The 21,855-nt window shown below is 43.9% G+C and overlaps 2 protein-coding genes across 2 annotated transcripts; both read left to right on the top strand.

Annotated features, from left to right (window-relative positions):
- Positions 1–1,036: 1,036 nt before the first annotated feature.
- Positions 1,037–10,168, top strand: LOC311250528 (ATP-dependent RNA helicase DHX8). Its single transcript, XM_084342280.1, has 23 exons — positions 1,037–1,219; positions 1,512–1,597; positions 1,710–1,782; positions 2,113–2,201; positions 2,636–2,742; positions 2,928–3,350; positions 3,750–3,894; positions 4,067–4,273; positions 4,362–4,449; positions 4,924–5,021; positions 5,173–5,320; positions 5,894–6,075; positions 6,469–6,663; positions 6,756–6,941; positions 7,028–7,238; positions 7,331–7,512; positions 7,767–7,907; positions 8,008–8,163; positions 8,381–8,518; positions 8,687–8,815; positions 9,185–9,381; positions 9,535–9,714; positions 9,812–10,168. The coding sequence occupies exons 1-23, from the start codon at positions 1,111–1,113 to the stop codon at positions 10,029–10,031; spliced, it is 3,690 nt and encodes a 1,229-aa protein (XP_084198406.1). The 5' UTR covers positions 1,037–1,110; the 3' UTR covers positions 10,032–10,168.
- A 1,889-nt stretch (positions 10,169–12,057) lies between these two features.
- LOC311250529 (ATP-dependent RNA helicase DHX8-like) lies at positions 12,058–21,717 on the top strand. The gene is made up of 23 exons (XM_084342281.1): positions 12,058–12,195; positions 12,345–12,430; positions 12,519–12,585; positions 12,677–12,762; positions 13,797–13,903; positions 14,069–14,404; positions 14,640–14,784; positions 14,891–15,085; positions 15,187–15,274; positions 15,364–15,461; positions 16,168–16,315; positions 16,830–17,011; positions 17,151–17,345; positions 17,461–17,646; positions 17,727–17,937; positions 18,745–18,926; positions 19,110–19,250; positions 19,359–19,514; positions 19,651–19,788; positions 19,894–20,022; positions 20,166–20,362; positions 20,480–20,659; positions 21,141–21,717. Exons 1-23 carry the CDS (start codon positions 12,093–12,095, stop codon positions 21,358–21,360), a joined length of 3,576 nt encoding a protein of 1,191 aa, XP_084198407.1. The 5' UTR covers positions 12,058–12,092; the 3' UTR covers positions 21,361–21,717.
- The last annotated feature ends 138 nt before the right edge of the window (positions 21,718–21,855 follow it).

Here is a 21,855-nt window from a genome sequence, read left to right as displayed (position 1 = left end):
GCTTAATACCACATTCTTCACATATTCAGTCGTGCTCCTCAAGACCTTGTAAACACACTTTAATGTGTAGAAGTTGCCCTTTTAAATACGGTATGTGCCTTCAGCAGCCTCGATGCTTTTGGGAAGATTTTTGCAGAGTTTTGCTCCCGTGAGAAGATAAGTGAGGTCAGGAACAAGTTGGATTACAGTGTATCCCGAAGGTGTTGGACTGGGTTTGAGGTCAGGGCTCTGTGCACGCCAGTCAAGCTGGGAAAACCATTTCTTCATGTCGTGTTGAAACAGGAAAGGGCCTTCCCTTAACACTTACCACAAAGTTGGACGTACGCCATTGACTAAAGTATAATTGTATGCTGTAGCATTAAGACTTCCCCTTAATTGTAAGTAGCCCCAAACCACAAAAATCTGCACCAGACCAAAAATACACCTTTTCACATACTTATGGCCCTTTATTGGAGTTCACTTGGGTCACATCTGCAGCATAACCCTTTCTACGACTAAAAATATCCTAAACCGTCCAGAGTTACTTAATTCTTCATCCCACTGTTGCAAATTATTTAGACAACAAGGCCATGCCAGACACAACGTCGCTCCCGTTTTGCACCCCGAGGACCATCGCTGTATCTGTAGGCCCACTGAACATTAAACATAAACTGGTAAACGAGTTTAAGACGTGTGTTTTTGTCTCTACAGTATTGCAGAAGATGTTGCAAAGGACCATATCTCTGCCAACATCTGCAGGAAAACATTTACGCAAGTCATATGCAATTCACGAAACACGGACCAGGCAACGCAGGCCGAGTCTTTATTTCACTTCGTGTTTAAGTGATATACCTCAGAGATTTGATTTCACTCTTATAAAACACAGATTTTGTCAGTCTGCTGCCAAAACACACGAGACAAATCCACATTTGACTGTAAACACCGCACATGTGGTCATAAGGGGTTTTAGCGCCATCGTGCGGCAACACCGGTGAACTCCAACGTGTCGCTAGTGATGACGTAATGACGTCAACCAATAGCGAAGCACGTTCGAAAAGATACGGAAGTTGACCTAAATCCAGTATGTCTGCTGGCGTTTAGCTTCCCTGAACAAAACAAGACTCGTGGACGATGGCAGACGGTGGCGTTGACGAGCTCTCGCAGCTCGAGTATCTGTCTCTGGTGTCCAAGGTCTGCACGGAGCTCGACAACCATCTGGGGATAAGTGACAAGGATTTAGGTTTGTATTTTGTGCCCGCGCTAAGACGAAAAAGCTTGGCTAACTAACTAGCTCATGCTAACTAAGTAGCTGTTTATAGCTCGCCACAGTGTTGTCTTAAGATTGGCGTGTTTTACTTGCGGATTGAGTACTTTGCGAACTGTTGGTGGAGTTTCAGTAAGATTTTAAAGCGATTTATTTCTATGGTAGAGTGGGTTTCGATCGACGTTAGTGCGAAACTACGAGTTAGCTAACTTAGCTTAACTGTTAGCTTAACTGTTCACTGGTAACTTGTTGTTTCTTCCCTCCGCAGCTGAATTTGTCATCGACCTCGCGGAGAAGCAGCCGGCGTTTGATGGATTCAAAGCTCTTTTGCTTCAAAATGGAGCCGAATTCACAGTAAGTCTAACGCTTACGCCACAGTAGTTACATAAAGTGGTGTAAGCTAACGGTAGCAGTTAGCTAGCTAACAGTACTTCGTGACTGAAACGGTTTGTTGTGTTCCCTGTAGGATTCTCTCATCAGTAACTTGCTCAGGCTCATTCAGACTATGCGACCTCCATCCAAGGCGTGTACGAGCACAGGTGAGTTGACGTAAATGTTGAGCTGTTAAAACATTACGTTACATAACACTACGTCTTGCCCCTCTCAAAAGTGACACTGTAGTCAATACATTTTATAGTCTACTACAGAAATGATGATTACATATTCAGAGTAGACAAGAGTACATTTGTTTAAGTACTCTAACAATTAAAATTGGACCAGGCGTTGTATAGATTCAGCTCTTTACACCAATAAAAAGCATATGTTACCTGAAAAAACTGTTTAGATTTCCTTTTGTGTTGTGTCATTGTAACTGCTGCACATCTGTGGTTCTCTTGTACGATGTCATGTGGTGTTTCCTTGACTTTCAGCCTCAGAGGAGGTCAAGCCGAAGAGCGAAAAGGACAAGTTGAAGGAGTTGTTTCCTGCGCTGTGTAGAGCAAATGATCCAGCACCGAGGGTACGTGGCTTTAAAACAATATTTGTAAATGCTGCCTGTTTGACTTGTAATACCACAACTACAAACAATACAAAACAAGGTCTTTATACGTGGACTGATTATCTTTATTGGGCTTCATTACAAAGTATTAACCCCTGAGAGAGACCAGCAGCTCTGATTGTTAACACTTTGCTGAAGCCAAAAGTTGTGCAACATGTTTTTAATTGTGGTGGACTTGTATTGAAGCTCACGCTGCATTTTGCCGTGTGTGTTCTCAAAGTTAAAAATGGGAGCAATGTACCTGTGACAGAAGTTTGCCTCTGAGTTGCAACTCCTCCTTTAGTTAAATTTTTATTGAAATCATTCTTTGGAAATAACATCACATTTATTTGGTTGAAAAACTAACCAAAGTTGCCGACAGTTAATCGTTTTAGTCTTTTGTTTGATTCTTTCAGAAGCTCCTAGATGAAGATGATGTAAAAGTAGCAGCTGATGCCATGAAAGAGCTTGAGATGTTCATGCCCAGTGTCAGTGGGACGGAGACCAAAAGCAGCAAGAGCAGGTAAGATTCATTTACCCTTTGATATAAAAACATGTATGTAACGTTTGCTTTGTTAGGGAAGCAAAACCACAATTGGCAAATATGCACTTCTACTTTCAAGTTTGTTGTATGAATGAAACCTTTTTTATGTCAGCAGTGGCTTGTGAGGTTTACCTGTTATGTACTTTTTCACTTAATTCTCGCAGGTCAGAAAAGAGCAGACGCCACAGCCGAAGTCGCAGCAGAAGCAGAGAAAAGGAGCGACACAGAGACAGGGATAGAGACAGAGATCGGGATAAGGACAGGAAGAGACGACACCGCTCTCGATCCCGATCCAGGTCCAGGTCTCGCTCCAGAGACCGTGAGCGGCATAGAGAAAGAGACAGAGATAGAGAAAGAGATAGAGACAGAGACAGAGATAGAGATCGCGGCAAAAGAAGAGACAAGTCTTCACGTTGGAGTGAGCGATCACCTAGCCCCAAAAAAGACCAAGACAAAGACTCTGACCGCTGGAAGGACAAACATGTGGACCGTCCTCCGCCAGAGGAGCCTTCTGTAGGGGACATCTACAACGGCAAAGTCACCAGCATCATGCAGTTTGGATGCTTTGTTCAGCTGGAGGGATTAAGGTCAGTACAAAGTCATCAGAGGGGTGTTAACACAACACTGACCTGACTTGTTTGCAATGTACCATACTAAGGCCTTTGTTGTCACATTTAAATAATTTATTAACATCATATATATATGTAACAATAACTTGTGTCACCAGTCATTTGGAAACTAAATGTAAACAAAAGAAGTCAGAGGTGAGAGGGTACCTGCCATCTAGTGACTCTATTTTGTAATTGCGGTGTGCACAGCAGATGTGAAGCTTATGCTACGCACAGACCTTACAAACTGTGGTTTTCTTGTCAACAACACAAGCGTTGATGACATAACTCACTGAGAACTCAAAATATTTCATGTATGGAGCATAAGTTACAGTTTCTGCCAGTTAAGTCAACCATGTCGTTGTTCTCTGCATGTAGGAAACGCTGGGAAGGGCTGGTCCACATTTCCGAGCTGCGGCGAGAAGGCCGCGTGGCAAATGTGGCTGATGTTGTCAGCAAAGGCCAAAGAGTCAAAGTCAAGGTGCTCTCATTCACCGGCTCCAAGACCAGTCTTAGCATGAAGGTAAGAAGAACTGAGAATAAACAGTTCACATTTATGTGTGAGCAGAACTCAGGAGGAGCATCTTCAGATTTCTTTGTGTGATCCTTGTTGTTCGTTTTCTCTCTGGGTCGACTTTTCCCCCCTGAATTGGCAAAACGTAAACAGTCTTATGTTTTCCTCCTCTCTTTGCCAGGATGTGGACCAGGAGACGGGAGAGGACCTGAACCCCAACAGGAGGAGAAACGTAGGCCCAGACGGAGGCGAGGAGATCTCTATGAGGAACCCCGACCGGCCGAGCAACCTGAACCTGGGCCACGCCCCCGAGCTGGAGCAGGACGACACCCTGGAGCGAAAGAGGCTCACCAAAATTTCTGACCCAGAGAAGTGGGAGATCAAACAGGTGGGTATTTAGAGAATGGATTTCTGTTTAAGTCTTTGAAGGTTTATTTTACCACACGGAAGTATTCATGCTCTCCGTCTGTCCTCAGATGATTGCCGCCAACGTCTTGTCCAAAGAAGAGTTCCCCGATTTTGACGATGAGACAGGAATCCTTCCTAAAGTCGATGATGAAGAAGGTAAGAAATGATTCTTAAGTAAAACGCACAAAGGGTCCCTTATGTCCGAACACAGCGCTGTTAAGCATGTTTAACCCTGAATAAGACTTGAATGACATGAATATTTCTTCAGTTTAAATCATCTGAAGTGTTTGAATCAATTATGTTATTAAATTATTAGTTTTTTGCTGCTTGTGGCTGTGCCTCTGTCAGTGGCAATGTCCGTCTGTCAACCGAAGCAGCAGGTGTCAGCTTTTTCTTGTTATTTCATGCTGTAGCACCTGCAGGCTGCAACACTGAGGCTTGCAGCTCGTGCTTGTTCTGTCTTATGATTTCCAGGTGATACATTCCCTGAATGCAGGAACACCTGAAAATAATCTTGCATACATGCCTGGACCATATTTCTGTCTGTAGTCGTGTGTCTTGCATTACATTTGTATGAAATACGACTTGCAGTGGACGGCAAGCTCATTGATATCGTTTGCTGCTTTTCAGATGAAGATTTGGAGATTGAGCTGGTTGAAGAGGAACCTCCATTCCTGAGGGGACACACTAAACAAAGCATGGACATGAGCCCCGTCAAGATTGTCAAGGTGCAGTATACGTCTGAACATGTTAAATGGCATTGAAATATTTAGTATAGTGATTATTTCTTGAAAGAAGTTGATTATTCTTGTTCAGTGAAAATACACACTGTGCCTGCAGCGTAGTAAAACGGACACTCATGTCTCCCTCCGCTTGTAGAATCCAGATGGCTCTTTGTCTCAGGCGGCCATGATGCAGAGCGCTCTGGCTAAGGAGAGACGAGAGCTGAAGCAGGCAGCGCGAGAGGCCGAGATGGACTCCATCCCCATGGGGCTGAATAAACACTGGGTCGACCCGCTGCCAGACGGTTAGAAATGACTTAATCTGCACCCGATGCATTTCTGAGGCGCAGATGTTGATTGTTAAGTGCGATTCCTCCCATCAGTTTGCAGCCATAAAAACATCTGCCAGCTGGAAATTTGCATATTGATTGTCGTATTGTGCATCTTCAGATTTTATTTAATTATATATTAGAGTTTTATCTTTGCTTCTGGCTCTTCAGCTTTGATTATCAGAATCCATTTTGGAATGCAGTGTGTGGGTGTGTTCGACCCATTTTATCAAAACCAGTCTGAGTCATACATGAGACCATGATGGCAGACAGCACCCCTCAGGCTCAGCAGTACTACAGATTGGTATCTGGCTTCCTGCATCTCCATTTCAGGCCGGATGGAATAGTCTTGCCACGCTTCGGTGTGTTTATATGTCCTTTATGGCCTCAGGTGGTCTAGAGTTTCCAGGGGTCCACGTGTTCCTGCCATAACCGCACGGATCTGTCAGTGACGTCACGAAAGATGTGATGAGATTTTAGTGGAAGTGTTTAATGTAGACGCAGGTTTTTTTATTCTTTATCAAGCACACTTCTGCTCCTCTTTTTCAGCTGATGGTCGGCAGATTGCGGCCAACATGAGAGGCATTGGCATGATGCCCAATGACATCCCAGAGTGGAAGAAGCATGCGTTTGGAGGCAACAAGGCCTCGTACGGAAAGAAGACGCAGCTCTCCATCCTGGAGCAGAGGGAGAGTCTGCCAATCTACAAGCTGAAGGAGCAGCTCATTCAGGTTCGCTCAAAAACACTTTAAAGACAAAACCCAAAGGAGACTTGTCAGCAATTTACTTTAATGCTTCACAGAAGAGTTTAGAAATGATTCTGACGAGGTTCTTTTGAAAATGTGATTATCCTTTAACAAACAGATGTTGATGCTTTGAGATGCACTAAAGGGAAACATCTGCTGACTGTAAATTACCAGATTTCTGCATCAGCAACACACAAAAGAGAATTAAACAAAATGAAGTATGACATAAATTAGCCTGAGCTAAAAAGTGGTTAAAGTAAAAATACAGTACCAAGAGGCCACAGTGCAGGTGGTAACATCATCTGTAGTACAGGGCTGCAACTAGGGATTGTTTTTTTTAACAGTTTAACATTGTCTCCTCCTGTTAATCTTCCACAGGCTGTTCATGACAACCAGATCCTGATTGTTATCGGAGAGACGGGGTCCGGTAAGACCACACAGATCACTCAGTACCTGGCGGAGGCGGGTTACACCACCAGGGGAAAGATCGGCTGCACGCAGCCTCGTCGTGTGGCCGCCATGTCAGTGGCCAAGAGAGTCTCTGAGGAGTACGGTTGCTGTCTCGGACAGGAGGTGAGAGATCTGTCCTTCACTGTGCTCACATTTAATGATGATGAGTGATGGTTTGATCTCCAGAGGGCTAATATGATTATGTTTTGTTGCAGGTGGGTTACACCATCCGTTTTGAAGACTGCACCAGCCCTGAGACGGTGATCAAGTACATGACAGACGGTATGCTCTTGAGAGAGTGTCTGATCGACTCTGAGCTGGGCCAGTACGCCATCATCATGTTGGATGAAGCTCACGAGAGGACGATCCACACTGATGTTCTCTTTGGTTTGCTCAAGAAGGTAAGCAACATGAGAAAATGCTTCTTTATTCAGGCTTTTGATGGGTAAGAAAAAGAGATACTGAGTCTTTTTTTTGTTTGTCTCAGACTGTACAGAAACGCACAGACATGAAGCTGATCGTAACATCGGCCACACTGGACGCTGTGAAGTTCTCTCAGTATTTCTACGAAGCACCCATCTTCACCATCCCAGGAAGAACTTATCCAGTGGAGGTCCTCTACACCAAAGAACCTGAGACAGACTACCTGGATGCCAGTCTCATCACAGTCATGCAGATTCATCTGACCGAACCTCCAGGTATGACTTAAAATCTTCAAAGGTCTTCTTTTCACCAGTAGACCCCGACAACGGTCCTCATAAAATCTGTCTCGTCCCTCGTCTCTGTCCAGGCGACATCCTGGTGTTTCTGACTGGACAGGAAGAGATCGACACCGCCTGTGAGATCCTGTATGAGCGAATGAAGTCACTTGGGCCTGATGTTCCTGAGCTGATTATTCTGCCAGTTTATTCTGCTCTGCCCAGTGAGATGCAGACCAGGATCTTTGACCCCGCCCCTCCAGGCAGCAGAAAGGTGACAACATCTAACGGCAATCTTTCAAACACTGTTGCACTTTACCTAACATGGCAAGTTTGCCATTTATAGACCATGTACGAACAATTTTAGACGTGATGATGAAGGCTTTTTTGGTTCAGGTACTTTATAATTCAAGTCCTTTTCGAATACTTTCACTCTTCAAAGTCTATGAACCAGGCATTTTAATGTTTTTAATGTGCTTTAAAATATATATGTGCAAATGTGGAATGATCTGTATTTGTGTGCTTCAGGTGGTCATTGCCACGAACATCGCAGAGACGTCTCTGACCATCGATGGGATCTATTATGTGGTGGATCCTGGATTTGTCAAGCAGAAAGTGTACAACTCTAAAACAGGCATCGATCAGCTGGTGGTGACTCCCATCTCACAGGTACAGTGCTTTTATGATGAACTTTATATTCAGGGAAGAAGATTAGCGAATGCCCTCTGATATATCGGCTTACTGGATTGTTTAAAAACGTGTGTTTCAGGCCCAGGCCAAGCAGAGGGCAGGTCGAGCCGGCAGAACCGGCCCGGGGAAGTGTTACAGGCTCTACACTGAGAGAGCCTACAGAGACGAGATGCTGACCACCAACGTGCCTGAGATCCAGAGAACCAACTTGGCCTCCACTGTGCTGTCTCTGAAGGTAAACGATCATTCTGCAACCAGCATCTTCAGGATGAGCACCAGGTAGAAATGTGGTGCTTAGATCTCAAAGGAATGGGAACAAGTTCATCTGAGAGAACTGACACATCATCGCTTGTCTTGTGGCATTTGAGTGAAGTAAAAATCCATAAATAGAAAAGGAAAAAAAGTTTCATTAAAACCATTTTTTCTGCTTACACTTGTGTTTCCTCCCACAGGCGATGGGTATTAATGACCTCCTGTCGTTCGACTTCATGGACGCTCCTCCGATGGAGACTCTGATCACAGCCATGGAGCAGCTCTACACTCTCGGAGCTCTGGATGATGAAGGCTTACTCACACGTCTGGGCAGAAGGGTGAGGGATGCTTTTACTTTCCCCTCAGCTGCGATAACCAAGAGAATAAATCTGCATCACATCACATTAATGCTCTTTGTAGTTTGAATAATGTAATTATCTCGTCTAACCCTTTTAACATCGCTCTAATTATTTCCATCGTTTGTTCTCTCTGCGTGTGTCCTCTAGATGGCCGAGTTCCCTCTGGAGCCCATGTTGTGTAAGATGTTGATCATGTCCGTCCATCTGGGCTGCAGTGAAGAGATGCTCACCATCGTGTCCATGCTGTCTGTGCAGAACGTCTTCTACAGGCCTAAAGTACGCCCACCACTAAACTTTATATTTAATGTCCTGAGTGGACAGCTTTATGTGTAATGATTGAAGACTCTAGTCAAGATTCATTAGGATCACGGGGAGTGTTTTTATTTCATGTCTTGATTTATAGGGATACAACATTGCTGTGCTCGTCACTTGTCAGTTTGTTTTGTGTCCATTATGCATAAAGTAAAGAACAGCTTGAAGTTTATTAAAAAATGACAGTTGAGCCTTTAATTTGAAAAGACATGCTCCGTCAACTTTGAATTTCCCTTTCTTTGCTTTTTAAAAAAATTCTACTCGAGTTTATGAATCATATCCTGACAGTTTGTCCCCTCATCATTTGACCGTTCGTTTCTTTTTGTGTTCAAGGACAAGCAGGCCTTGGCTGACCAGAAGAAAGCCAAGTTCCACCAACCTGAAGGTGATCACCTGACCCTGCTGGCGGTCTACAACTCCTGGAAGAACAACAAGTTCTCCAACCCCTGGTGCTACGAGAACTTCATCCAGGCTCGCTCCCTGCGCAGAGCCCAGGACATCCGCAAGCAGATGTTGGGAATCATGGACAGGTATGATCGATAAGATGACCGGTAGGGTTGAGCTGATGTGAAAGATTTAGAATTAAGCCAAGGCCGGTCCGGACTGATGATGCCGAGTTTAACCACTAGTCACAAAACGTATTGCAGCACTGGTTTCTCATCAACGTGCTCTGTTTTCTTCAGACATAAACTGGACGTGGTATCTTGTGGAAAAGCCACAGTTCGGGTCCAGAAAGCAATCTGCAGCGGTTTCTTCAGGAACGCCGCCAAAAAGGATCCTCAGGAGGGCTACCGCACCTTGATAGATCAGCAAGTTGTATACATCCACCCCTCCAGCGCTCTGTTCAACCGCCAGCCTGAGTGGTATGACGACTCATCAGTTCAACATTTCTCCTTTTATAAACAGTTTACTTCCAGATGTAAAAACAGCTTTGTGACATCGTGCCTCTCTCATCCTCAGGGTTGTGTATCACGAGTTGGTGCTGACCACCAAGGAGTACATGCGGGAGGTGACCACCATCGACCCCCGCTGGCTGGTGGAGTTCTCACCCGCCTTCTTCAAAGTGTCCGACCCCACACGCCTCAGCAAACAGAAGAAACAGCAGCGTCTCGAGCCTCTGTACAACCGCTACGAGGAGCCCAACGCTTGGCGTATCTCTCGTGCCTTCAGACGCCGTTGATGTGTGTGTGATGCCACAGATACAAAACAAAAACGTTTCTACAGTGAGGAAGTTGGATGCGTCATCTTCTGCCAGCTCTGGAGATGTGATTCGACCTCAGCTTCGAGCTGTGTGTTCACTCCTGTTTTTATATTTGTACACATCGTATATATTCCTGCAGTTCCTGAATCAAAGTGGGAATTTTAGTTTCATTGTTTTAGAAAATCTGGAGCCCTTTACTTTCCACAGCACTGACACAGGAACTAAAACAAACTTCCACGTGTCCTTTGAGACAGCAGGTTTAAAGATCTTCTGTGAGGAGATTCTGCACAACAGTGGACTAATTTATGTTGACTGTGTAAATTGTGACAGCATATGTTTCGCCTAAATAAAGACCCGGTTCGAAATGTTATTGGACCTTGATGCTCCACTAGTTAATACTCTGATGTCAGACTGTCAGGATGGAACGAGCACATGTTCGATAGATTTTTGTACTATGACTGAGACAACTTTCACGCTCTTGTATGTGTAACTGAGTCTCTCGCTTTGCTATACATGCCAGTGGAACAATGAAAATGTGTCCCCATTAAATGCATAAAAAGTTTTCTTAAATCCTTTGGTTTTGTTGTGAACTTTAAATGTACTTCAGTGAGTTTTTAATTGGTTATGGTATTTTAAATACCTGTCACTGGGCTGGATTCCAACTTATCTGGATTGGATAAGTTACAAAAATGTGACTGTTTTCAACGGCAGAGGGCAGATGAAGTGAGGAGTCTCATAACCTGAGACCATAAGCTGCTCTGTAGTCTGGTGGTACGGCGCTTAAACAAAGTTTACTTTCTGCCACGACCTCCTGCAGGGGCGACCACAATCAGTTAAAGATGGTTCTTTGTAGCTCCTTTGAGTAGATGAACATGTACAGTAGATGGAGACATTTTCTCTTCCGAGAGGGCAAAGCCACAAGTAGTAAAAAAAAAAAAAAAAGTTTGGGACATTTTTTAAAAATGGCGTAAAAACAACAACCAGAATTCATTGAACAGGATTTACTGGGTTTGAATGTTAATGTAATAGGTCCTAAATATCTATTACTTGCCACATAAAACAATTGAAACATGTTTTTGTTCTCATCTGCTTCACATAAAAACAATACTTGTTAAATGAGTGCCTGATCTAAGCGAATACATTTAAATAGAGTAAAAAGGGGTCTCTGATTGCCAAACTCAGTGAAATCTAAAACATAATTGCAAGACATTTTGTCTGTGTAAATTTGTGCACAGTTAGTGGAGACGGTCCCTTTGCAAATGTCAAAATACAAAAAGACTTGGAAGTCTTAAAAGTGTTGAGTAAATTATGAGAGTAGGAGCAGTGATTTCTGTGGAAGAGAGTAACTCCCTTTGGCGTGGACTTTGGGCTTTTTCACTTTGCAGACATTTACATGCACAAAAATGCTTCAAAACACATTAAAGGAAAGGCACAAAGCATAAAATGACCTCTTTAAGTGTTCCTTTATGTGTTGAGAAAGTTTTTATTTATTCATATTTATAAACCCTCTTGGATTAGCTGGTTCTCTCTGGACAGTGACCCTAAAAACCATATGATGACCTTAAAGAATATGATGCATTGTTGTAGATTAAACTATCCTGCAGGGTACAAAATGAGCTCAACCTTAAACATCTACAGCGGTAAAATGTGGTATACAGATTAATGTAGCAGTAATATTAATCCAAAAGCATCTGATATAATAGTAAAACACTGGCAGGGAACATTTTTCTTTGATACTTCAAGTACATCCTGCTGATAAAATGTATGTTTTTATGTTAAACCCTTAATTTGCAAAGTAACTGGGTAATGTAGCAGTGGAATTAATGTAGTAGTGTAAAAAGTACATATGTACAAAAGTATAAATGTAGCCTAAAGTAGCCTGGAATAGAAACACTCACACACCACAGTCCTGACTGTAAATACTGCTGTCTGCCTGTTGGCCGGTAGGGGGCAGCAGCAGCACTGACACACGTCGTTGGAGCGCAAATTAAGAAAGCGAAGAAGAACCACTTCCGGTTGAGGCTAACATAAACAGAAGAAATGGCTGCTTTGGACGAAATCAAACGTCTGGAATATTTATCTTTGGTGTCAAAGGTGTGCACCGAGTTGGAGAATCATCTGGGAATAAGCGAGAAAGATCTGGGTAACGTTACGATACACGACAGCATTGTTTTCTCAGCTATGTAGCTAAGTTAGCTAACTTGCTATTGCTATTGAAACAGGCAAGATGATGCTAACACACTGTGTCTAAGTTAGCATGAGGGGCTAAACACTAGTTGTTGTTTTTTACAGCTGAATTCATCATCAGTCTGGCTGATAAACACCCAACATTTAATGAGTTTAAAGCAGTTCTGTGTGAAAATGGAGCAGATTTTACAGTAAGTTCACAGCTGACTGATCAAACACCTTCATCTTCATGTTTGTTGCTTTGTGTTTTTATCTCTAAACCCTCATGTCTTTTTTCAGGACACCCTCGTTGGTAACTTACTTAGACTTATTAATACCATGCGATCCTCACCATCTACAAGTAAAGGTACAGAGACCAGTATTAGATGTCATGATACATTACTTTTCATAACTGTAGGTTTCCTGTTGCATAACCTCCTCTCTGTTGTGTGTGGCAGGTCTTCAGTCAGAGGTCAAGAGTGAGCAGGACCAGCTGAAAGAGAAATACCCTGCTTTATGTAAACCAGACGCTGCAGCCTGGACGGTGAGGCTCATCTGAAGACATTTGCTTTAAGCATGGCACGATATGAAAATTGCATAGTAATCCCAATGTACTCCCAGGTATTTAATGTACAGAACGTCATCATCTTTACTCAAGTAGAAGTACAGACACTCTGGTAAGAGTAGAAGTACTGATTCAACTTCTTTACTCACGCAAACGTATGAAAGTACAGGCGCTGAAAAGTATAAAAGTAAAAAGCACCCCTCTACCGTCCATTTCTGTGCAAAGCTAACTTAACCTCACATCATATTAATGTAATTTTGACTATTCAAGACTATTAAACTTAAAGGTAGAATCAGAAGGATTTGTCCCAGCTGTCCATAAACGCACCACAGAGATAGTTGATTGTTGAGTCTCATCCCCAGCATGTCAAATAGCAAAATTTTGTATTTGGTTAAGTGTCATGAGCAGCAACAGAGACAATAACAGGTTGAAATCAGTCTTGTGATGCTGAGAAGGCAGCATGACCCCTTAAATGTATTCAAACTAAAGTAAGGAACCTGCTTTGAAAATGTAAGGAGGAGAAAGTACGGATAAAACACTCAAGTGAAGTACTGATACCTGAAAAATCTACTTAAGTACAGTAACAAAGTATTTGTGCTTTGTTACTTCCAACCTCTGGGTTGGGGACACAGTGGGACTTTGGACTGATGGGAAAGATGCAGGCTTCTCCTTGTAGCTTTTCAAGATAAATCAGGAAATCAACGTAGGACTGTATGTGTTCGAGCTTTTTCAAGTCACTCCTTGACTTTTTTTCTTAAAAAAATACTCAAACCGATTTAATAGATAATAGATAGTTAGCAGTTAATTTAATAGTTGACGACTAATTGATTAATCTATAAATTATTGCAGCTCTACTTTCCTGAGAGGCAGTCTTCTCTCTTCTAAAAATAAAATTCAACTCTTTGTCAGTGGAAAAATCAGGAATGGCATGAAAACACATTTCAGAGGAACTGCAGTTGGTGGTATTTATGGAGTTATGGAGCTGTCATTATTTTTTTATACCTCCCCATCAGATTCCACCGCGACACCCAGATAAAGATGATGAGCAAGTTGCAGCTGCAGCCATGAGGGAGCTGGAGATGCTTATGCCAAATGTCTGTGGAACGAGCTCTGCTGACAGGTAATTAAAAAAAGAGCTATTTGGAGGAGAAGTGGCTCTCGCTGATCCAGCAATTTATGATATATTTTAAAATGGAATTACCTATTTATAACCGCCTCACACTGGCACCATCTGGAGTAAAGATCTGACTTCTCTCTGTGTCATTTGCTCCCGGGGGTCTGACAGGCACAGTGACAGAGGTCGAGACACAGACAGAGAAGGCGGACGTAAGCGAAGCCGTTCTCGCTCAAAAGATCGTGACGGAGACACAAACCCAAAGCGCAAAAGGAAACGGCCGTCTCGCTGGAGTGACCGTCCACCGAGCCCACGCAAAGATGATGATAACAACAACAGCAACAGCAACAACAACAACAACAACAAGGACGACAGAGACTCTGACCGCTGGCGAGACAGACTTGTAGATCGGCCTCCGCCGGACGAGCCTGTTGTGGGCGACATCTACAATGGCAAAATCAGCAGTATTATGCAGTTTGGTTGTTTTGTGCAGCTGGAGGGTCTCAGGTTGGTGGGCAAGATGTCATCTTTACATCCATACACACCAAAACAGCAAGAAATATGTCTTTGTTTTTCCTGGTGGGCTCAAAAACATGTGCCCGCATGGTTGCATATCACAAACATCCACCAGATGATACTTAATGTCACACTCAGATTAGTTTAAATCATTATCTGCCTGTAATATACTTTGGTGTTTGCTCCCTGATGCCAGCCTGTTGTGTGTTACTGTCATTGTCTGCAGAAAACGCTGGGAGGGTCTGGTGCACGTCTCTGAGCTGCGCAAAGAAGGACGTGTCGCCAATGTGGCTGATGTAGTCGCCAAAGGCCAGAAGGTGAAGGTCAAAGTGCTGTCATTCACCGGGACCAAAGCCAGCCTCAGCATGAAGGTGAGAAGAGAAGTTGGTTTGAACGCTAAACTGTAAGATGAAGTGAAAACTGCGACCTGCTGGTTTGTCAAATGTGAGCTTGAAATGAGTGGTCATGTGTCCCCAGGATGTCGACCAGGAGACGGGGGAGGACCTGAACCCCAACCGGAGACGAAACCTGGACGCTGGAGTCACCGGAGACGAAGCCATGAGGAACCCAGACCGGCCTGTTGAAGCCACCATCCTGGAAGTAGAGGATAACCCAACAGAACGCAAGCGGCTCACCAAGATCACTGACCTGGAGAAGTGGGAGATTAAACAGGTGTCCGTCGAACACATTCACACAGATGTAAAACAGATTCTGTGACATATTTCTTTTTTAAACATCCAGTTTATATTAAAAATTTCTTTTCTCCCGTTCAGATGATCGCAGCCAACGTCCTTCCTAAAGAAGAGTTCCCAGAATTTGACGAGCAGACGGGAATCCTTCCCAAAACTGATGATGATGAAGGTAAAACTTTTTACACTTTAATATTAGTTTTTGTAAAATTAAGGTCAGGCTGCATGATAATGTCTCTTCTGTCACTTTTCCCTGTTCAGATGAAGATGTGGAGATCGACCTGGTTGAAGAGGAGCCGCCGTTCCTGAGGGGACAGACTAAATTTAGCACGAACATGAGCCCAGTGAAGATAGTGAAGGTATTTATCCAGACATCCCATTCACACTGCCCTTTCAATGCGGGAATCATGCGCCGATACTCCGCCTTGCTGTCTGTGTGAAGTAGATGGAGATGGAGAGGTGGAGGCCTCCGATCCACCATTGGAGGTAGTAACAGCCGCAGCACAGGCGAGGCGGCGTCTGTGTTAATGGAAAAGCCGGCAGCGTGGGACAGGGGTGTGTCAGTCTGATGGTGTTCACAGTCTGACAACTAAACGGAGCCTTCACTCATCAAGAGTGATGAGAAATGTCCCCCAAAGCAACGTTACAGGACCAAATAACAGTAACGTGGTAAATGGTAGTGTCTTTGGCAACCTCTTTTGGTTCTGCAACGCCGGCATGCTGTATGAAATGACACACCAGAGCGGCTTTAAGCCGGCGCTTCTTGGCTCAGTGTGAACAAACAAAGGCGGCATAAAGGCGAGCCTTCTTCTCCTCCCCAGCTTCACCCGCTTGATCAAATATGGTCACTTCTGTCTCCATAAAAACTACAAAGGCAACAGCTGAAATGCAAAACTCGAGGCTTCAAAACACTAGTCCACAAATCAACAGATGACGTTCTGTACATTAGATACCTGGGAGTTTGTTGGGATTACTATGCTAACGATTTGACAACATTTCTATTTGTTTCTCTCACATCATCATCTGTCGTCATCTGTCAACAATCTCTCTAATTTTGTCCTTTAGAATCCAGATGGCTCCCTCTCTCAGGCGGCCATGATGCAGAACGCTCTCTCTAAGGAGAGGAGAGAGCTGAAGCAGGCGGCCCGCGCTGCAGAGATGGACTGCATCCCGACCGGTCTCAACAAGAACTGGATAGACCCGATGCCTGACTGTAAGGACCTGGAGTACACATTTGTATTGATCCAGCAAACACTGTGATAAATGCGGCTGTGTAACCCCGACAGGATGACTTCTTCCTGTCACTTTCAGGCATCAGTGGACAAATATGACTTCCACCCGGAAATTAATTATAACGTCAATCCATGTTGTGTCAGAGATTTAAAATTTAGAAAATACAATTTAACCATCTGTCCTGTGCCAGGCCTATTACACTGTTACATTGTTACCACAGCATGACTGGAGATGATTATCTGGCTTCCCTCTGAGTTTACACTGGCACACACAGTCATAATGCACTGTGACTTCCGTAGCCTGAGGGAATATCGGAGGCTTAGATCCTTCCAGTTACAACCTCTGACTCATAGTTAATGCAAAAAGATCTTGTTGGGAAGTTCATTGTCGTTGCAGTTCATCCTGATTAAATAAAATAGTAGATTCTGGGAGGTTCGGATGGATCTTGCCAGAATTTGACATCGTTCCGGACTCTCTGTTCCTCTCCCGCACAGATGAAGGAAGGCAGATCGCTGCCAACATGAGAGGCATCGGCGCTATGCCCATCGATCTGCCAGCGTGGAAGAGATACGCCCTCGGTGGGAACCAGGTGTCGTATGGCAAGAAGACAGAGCTCTCCATCCTGCAGCAGAGGGAGAGTCTGCCCATCTTCAAACTTAAGGAGGAGCTCGTTCAGGTATCAGATAGCTTGATTGGAAAACTGGCCATGAAAGATGTCTCGAAAGACATAAAGCCGATTTACAACCTGCAACATGCACAATTTCCTCAGTTTTTATTAAGACACTTTAATAACAGTTCATTCTTTTCCCTGACAGGCTGTCCACGATAATCAGATCTTGATTGTAGTTGGAGAAACAGGGTCTGGTAAGACCACCCAGATCACTCAGTACCTGGCAGAGGCTGGTTACACCTCCAGGGGGAAGATTGGCTGCACGCAGCCCCGTCGTGTAGCTGCCATGTCGGTGGCCAAGAGAGTCTCTGAGGAGTATGGCTGCCGTCTGGGCCAAGAAGTGAGTGAGCTTCTTTTTCTGGACACAAAAGTCTTGAAAAGCCTGTCCTCTCTCTTGTAGCATCGATACATTTCATACAAGTTTTTGTAAGACATGTTTTGAACATTAATTTTAGGTGGGCTACACCATCCGTTTTGAGGACTGCACCAGCACAGAGACGGTAATCAAATACATGACCCATGGTATGCTGCAGAGGGAGTGTCTGGTGGACTCGGACATGAGCCAGTACTCCCTCATCATGCTGGATGAGGCTCATGAGAGAACAATCCACACCGATGTGCTCTTTGGCCTCCTCAAGAAGGTATTTAACATTCTACCAAAGACCTAACTCTGTACCAAAAATGCTATTTCACATGAAATAACCTCCTCTGTCTCTTTTAGACGATACAGAAACGCAAAGACTTGAAGCTGATCGTGTCCTCAGCTACGCTGGATGCCGTCAAGTTCTCACAGTATTTCTTTGAAGCTCCCATCTTCACCATCCCAGGGAGAACCTTCCCGGTGGAGATTCTCTACACCAAAGAGCCTGAGACAGACTACCTGGACGCCGGTCTCATCACTGTTATGCAGATCCATCTAACTGAGCCCCCAGGTACGGTTCTGTCAGAAACACCCTGAAACTCTCTCGTAGGGAGTTTTGTCTTTTCCACTAAAAGTGCTTTTGAGCGTCTGACAGCATTATGTAAAGGATCCCTACAGAGAAAGACCTCTGAGATTCCCTTGTTAAAGAATAAAATCCTCTTTGTTCGACCACAAAAAGCCTGAATGTTACTCTTGCTTAATCCACCAGACTCACTTTAAACTCCTACTTACACAAACAGTAATTTTATCATAAAACTCACCAAATCCATCTCAGTTTCGTCCACCGTTCCAACAATCACCAACTCCAGGTTGGTTGAAATAAGCCCTTAACTCACCTTATTATATGTAAGAGTATTGTTTTCCCCCCTCTGACCTCGCTCTCCCTCCTCTCCTGATATTTCCACATCAAACGCAGTGACGTCAGGTTTTTATTTCGACCAAACCAGAGTTGTTGATTCTTGAAACAATGGAAATGTGAACCAGGATGGTTTTGCCCAGTTTTATTTTGTTTCTGTCAAATTTGATTGAACTGTTTTCTTTCGTTTTTTTTTATGATGTTAAAATGACTGTTTTCGTAAATGGAGTCTGGTGGTTTGGCGAGTGTCATACTGGCTGTTTCTGGTTAAACAAAAAGGATGTTTTTCTATAACAAAGAGGTCTGTCTCTGCAGGGATCCTTTGCAGGGACGTTGTCAGACGCTGTCAGGGCTATTTATTAATTATGGACTATTTATTATACATCCCCTTGCAGAACACTTTGGTCCTGGGAGAGGATATTTCTTAGTGTTGTTTCATTTCACCCCTGTCCTTCTGTCCAGGTGACATCCTGGTGTTTCTGACCGGACAGGAGGAAATCGACACCGCCTGTGAGCTCCTGTACGAGCGTATGAAGTCACTTGGGCCTGATGTTCCTGAGCTGATTATTCTGCCAGTTTATTCTGCTCTGCCCAGTGAGATGCAGACCAGGATCTTCGACCCTGCACCTCCAGGCAGCAGAAAGGTAGTAAAATGCTCTGGATTCAATTAAAGCTCTGAGTTGTTGAGCGATCTTATCCCAAATAGCACTTTTAAAAACGCCTATCTTTACTGTGTGATGAAAGCCTTTTTATTAAATGCAGCACAGACCTGATGATAAACCTTAAAGAGTAGTTCATGACTGACTCATTTTTCTGTTTACTGCCAGGTCATCATCGCCACAAACATCGCTGAGACGTCTCTGACTATTGATGGCATCTACTACGTGGTGGATCCGGGCTTTGTCAAACAGATTGTGTATAATTCCAAGACGGGCATCGACCAGCTCGTGGTGACTCCCATATCACAGGTCGGTCCTCATCATTTGGAAGTAAACATTTTAACATTCATCCTACGTGGTATTTTTTATTTATTTATTCCTGCATAATCATTTAAAGATGCCTTGTTCTGTTTTCAGGCCCAGGCCAAGCAGAGGTCCGGTCGAGCCGGCAGAACCGGCCCGGGGAAGTGTTACAGGCTGTACACTGAGAGAGCCTACAGAGACGAGATGCTAGTATCGAATGTGCCTGAGATCCAGAGAACCAACCTGGCCTCCACTGTGCTGTCTCTGAAGGTAAAGTACCGACTCCGTGAATCATTTCCATCGGTCCAACTGCTTTTGGTTAAATAATCACCGTTATGTTTCCAGATGCCCAACTAGTTGTCTTTATATGTTCCCCATTTATGATTATTTTCTTCCCGTCTCCCAGGCGATGGGTATTAATGACCTCCTGGCATTTGACTTCATGGACTCTCCTCCGATGGAGACTCTGATCACAGCCATGGAGCAGCTCTACACTCTGGGAGCTCTGGATGATGAAGGCTTACTCACACGGCTGGGAAGAAGGGTGAGGAGCGTAGAGAGATCCGGGCACTCAGACAGATTGTAGCATTATAACCTTCTAAAGGCATTTATTACATTGATGATACCTTACACCTGTCTCTGCGTTCAGATGGCTGAGTTCCCTCTGGAGCCCATGTTGTGTAAGATGTTGATCATGTCCGTCCATCTGGGCTGCAGTGAAGAGATGCTCACCATCGTCTCCATGTTGTCCGTCCAGAACATCTTTTACAGACCAAAGGTACGTGACTGATGGGATCAGATTAGACTTACGCATTCACATGAAGTGATTCATGATCAGACTAACAAGGTGTTTTCACTTAGTGAAGCATTTTCCAGACTCTTAGGACGTCATATGAACCTTGTCCATCATTCCATTTTCAGGACAAACAGGCTCTCGCCGACCAGAAGAAGACAAAGTTCTTCCAGCTCGAGGGAGACCACCTCACGCTGTTGGCCGTCTACAACTCCTGGAAGAACAACAAGTTCTCCAACCCGTGGTGCTTCGAGAACTTCATCCAGGCCCGCTCCTTAAAGAGAGCTCAGGACATCCGCAAGCAGATGCTGAGCATCATGGACAGGTATGAACTTCAGCTGTGATTTAACCCTTTGTTTTGGATTATCTCTGTGTGTTTCAGTGTTTGCTGTCTGTTTTACATCGAGTATACAAATCTTAATCAACACTAAATGTTCCTTAGACATAAGTTGGACGTGGTGTCTTGTGGAAAAGCTACGGTGCGGGTCCAGAAAGCCATCTGCAGCGGTTTCTTCAGGAACGCAGCCAGGAAGCACCCCCACGACGGGTACCGTACCCTGATCGACCAGCAGGTGGTGTACCTCCACCCCTCCAGCACTCTCTTCAACCGACAGCCAGAGTGGTACGTCCTGACTGAGATCCATATCCCACATCATCTGAGCCTCACTAAGAGCTGTTAATGTTGCATTGCAATGCAGCATTAGTTTATAAGTTGATTGAAGCCAGAAGATTCATCAACTTCAGTCATTTCTCATTAAAATGGTCAAATGTTCATTTATTATATCTTAAATTAAAGCTGTTTTTTTAATGTTTTATATAATTGTAAATTTAATAACTTTGGCTTTGAGTCTGTGATGGGAGGGTTTCACTATTTTCTGCTTTTTTTTATGATTATTTCTTTGTTGAAATGATGATGATGATAATCAGTGAATCTAATCATCCTTTTCTGTAATGCTTTACAGTAGATCCTTGTAATAAGCGTTGGTTAATACACCAAACACTTTATAACAGTGATTACTGTTGGAGCTATTAACACTTATTTTAATTTTAAAAAAACACTAATCTCTGCTGACTGTACTTTGTTGTCACTACTTTTCCTCCAGGCTTGTGTATCACGAGTTGGTGCTGACCACCAAGGAGTACATGCGGGAGGTGACCACCATCGACCCTCGCTGGCTGGTGGACCTTGCTCCGGCTTTCTACAGAGTCGGCGACCCGACGCGCCTCAGCTACCAGAAGAGGCAGCAGAAGCTGGAGCCGCTCTACAACCGCTACGAGGAGCCCAACGCCTGGAGGATCTCCCGCGCCTTCAGACGCCGCTGAGGGTGTCTTTGAACTTTACACCAGGTCGGACTCATTGAGCCAGATGTGACAAGGACACCTGGCTAGATATCGTCATTAAGCTTTGCTAAAGCCAAACTGTAAATAAACCGCAGATAAACGTCTTATCGGAATGTTTTTCATAATATTTAAGATTTCTTACATTACTTCAGTGATGCTTCATTTTGCCTCATTCGCTCTGTAATACCAGTTTCAGGTGTTAACACTTAAGTCGGTCAATATTTCCTATTTTGTACTTTCTATGAAATGTTTGAAATATAAGTGACTTCATTTTTTTTTTCATTGTAACTTTGATGTTCACTTTTGGTGATTACACATAAACACTGGATGCACTTTTAATTGCCTCTGCTTCTTAATTGTCTGATTGGATATGGACATATATGAAATAATCAATGCACGTGCACGGCGGCAGTTAGTGCGGCGGTGTCGGAGCGTCATTATACGGCCCATTTGTGTGAGCAAACCACTGCAGTTTGA

The sequence above is a fragment of the Pagrus pagrus genome (assembly GCF_965226575.1).
Source record: "Pagrus pagrus genome assembly, chromosome: 21".
NCBI lineage: Eukaryota > Metazoa > Chordata > Actinopteri > Spariformes > Sparidae > Pagrus > Pagrus pagrus.
The sequence above is the reverse complement of the archived record's forward strand: the minus strand, read 5'-3'. Positions and strand labels throughout refer to the sequence as shown.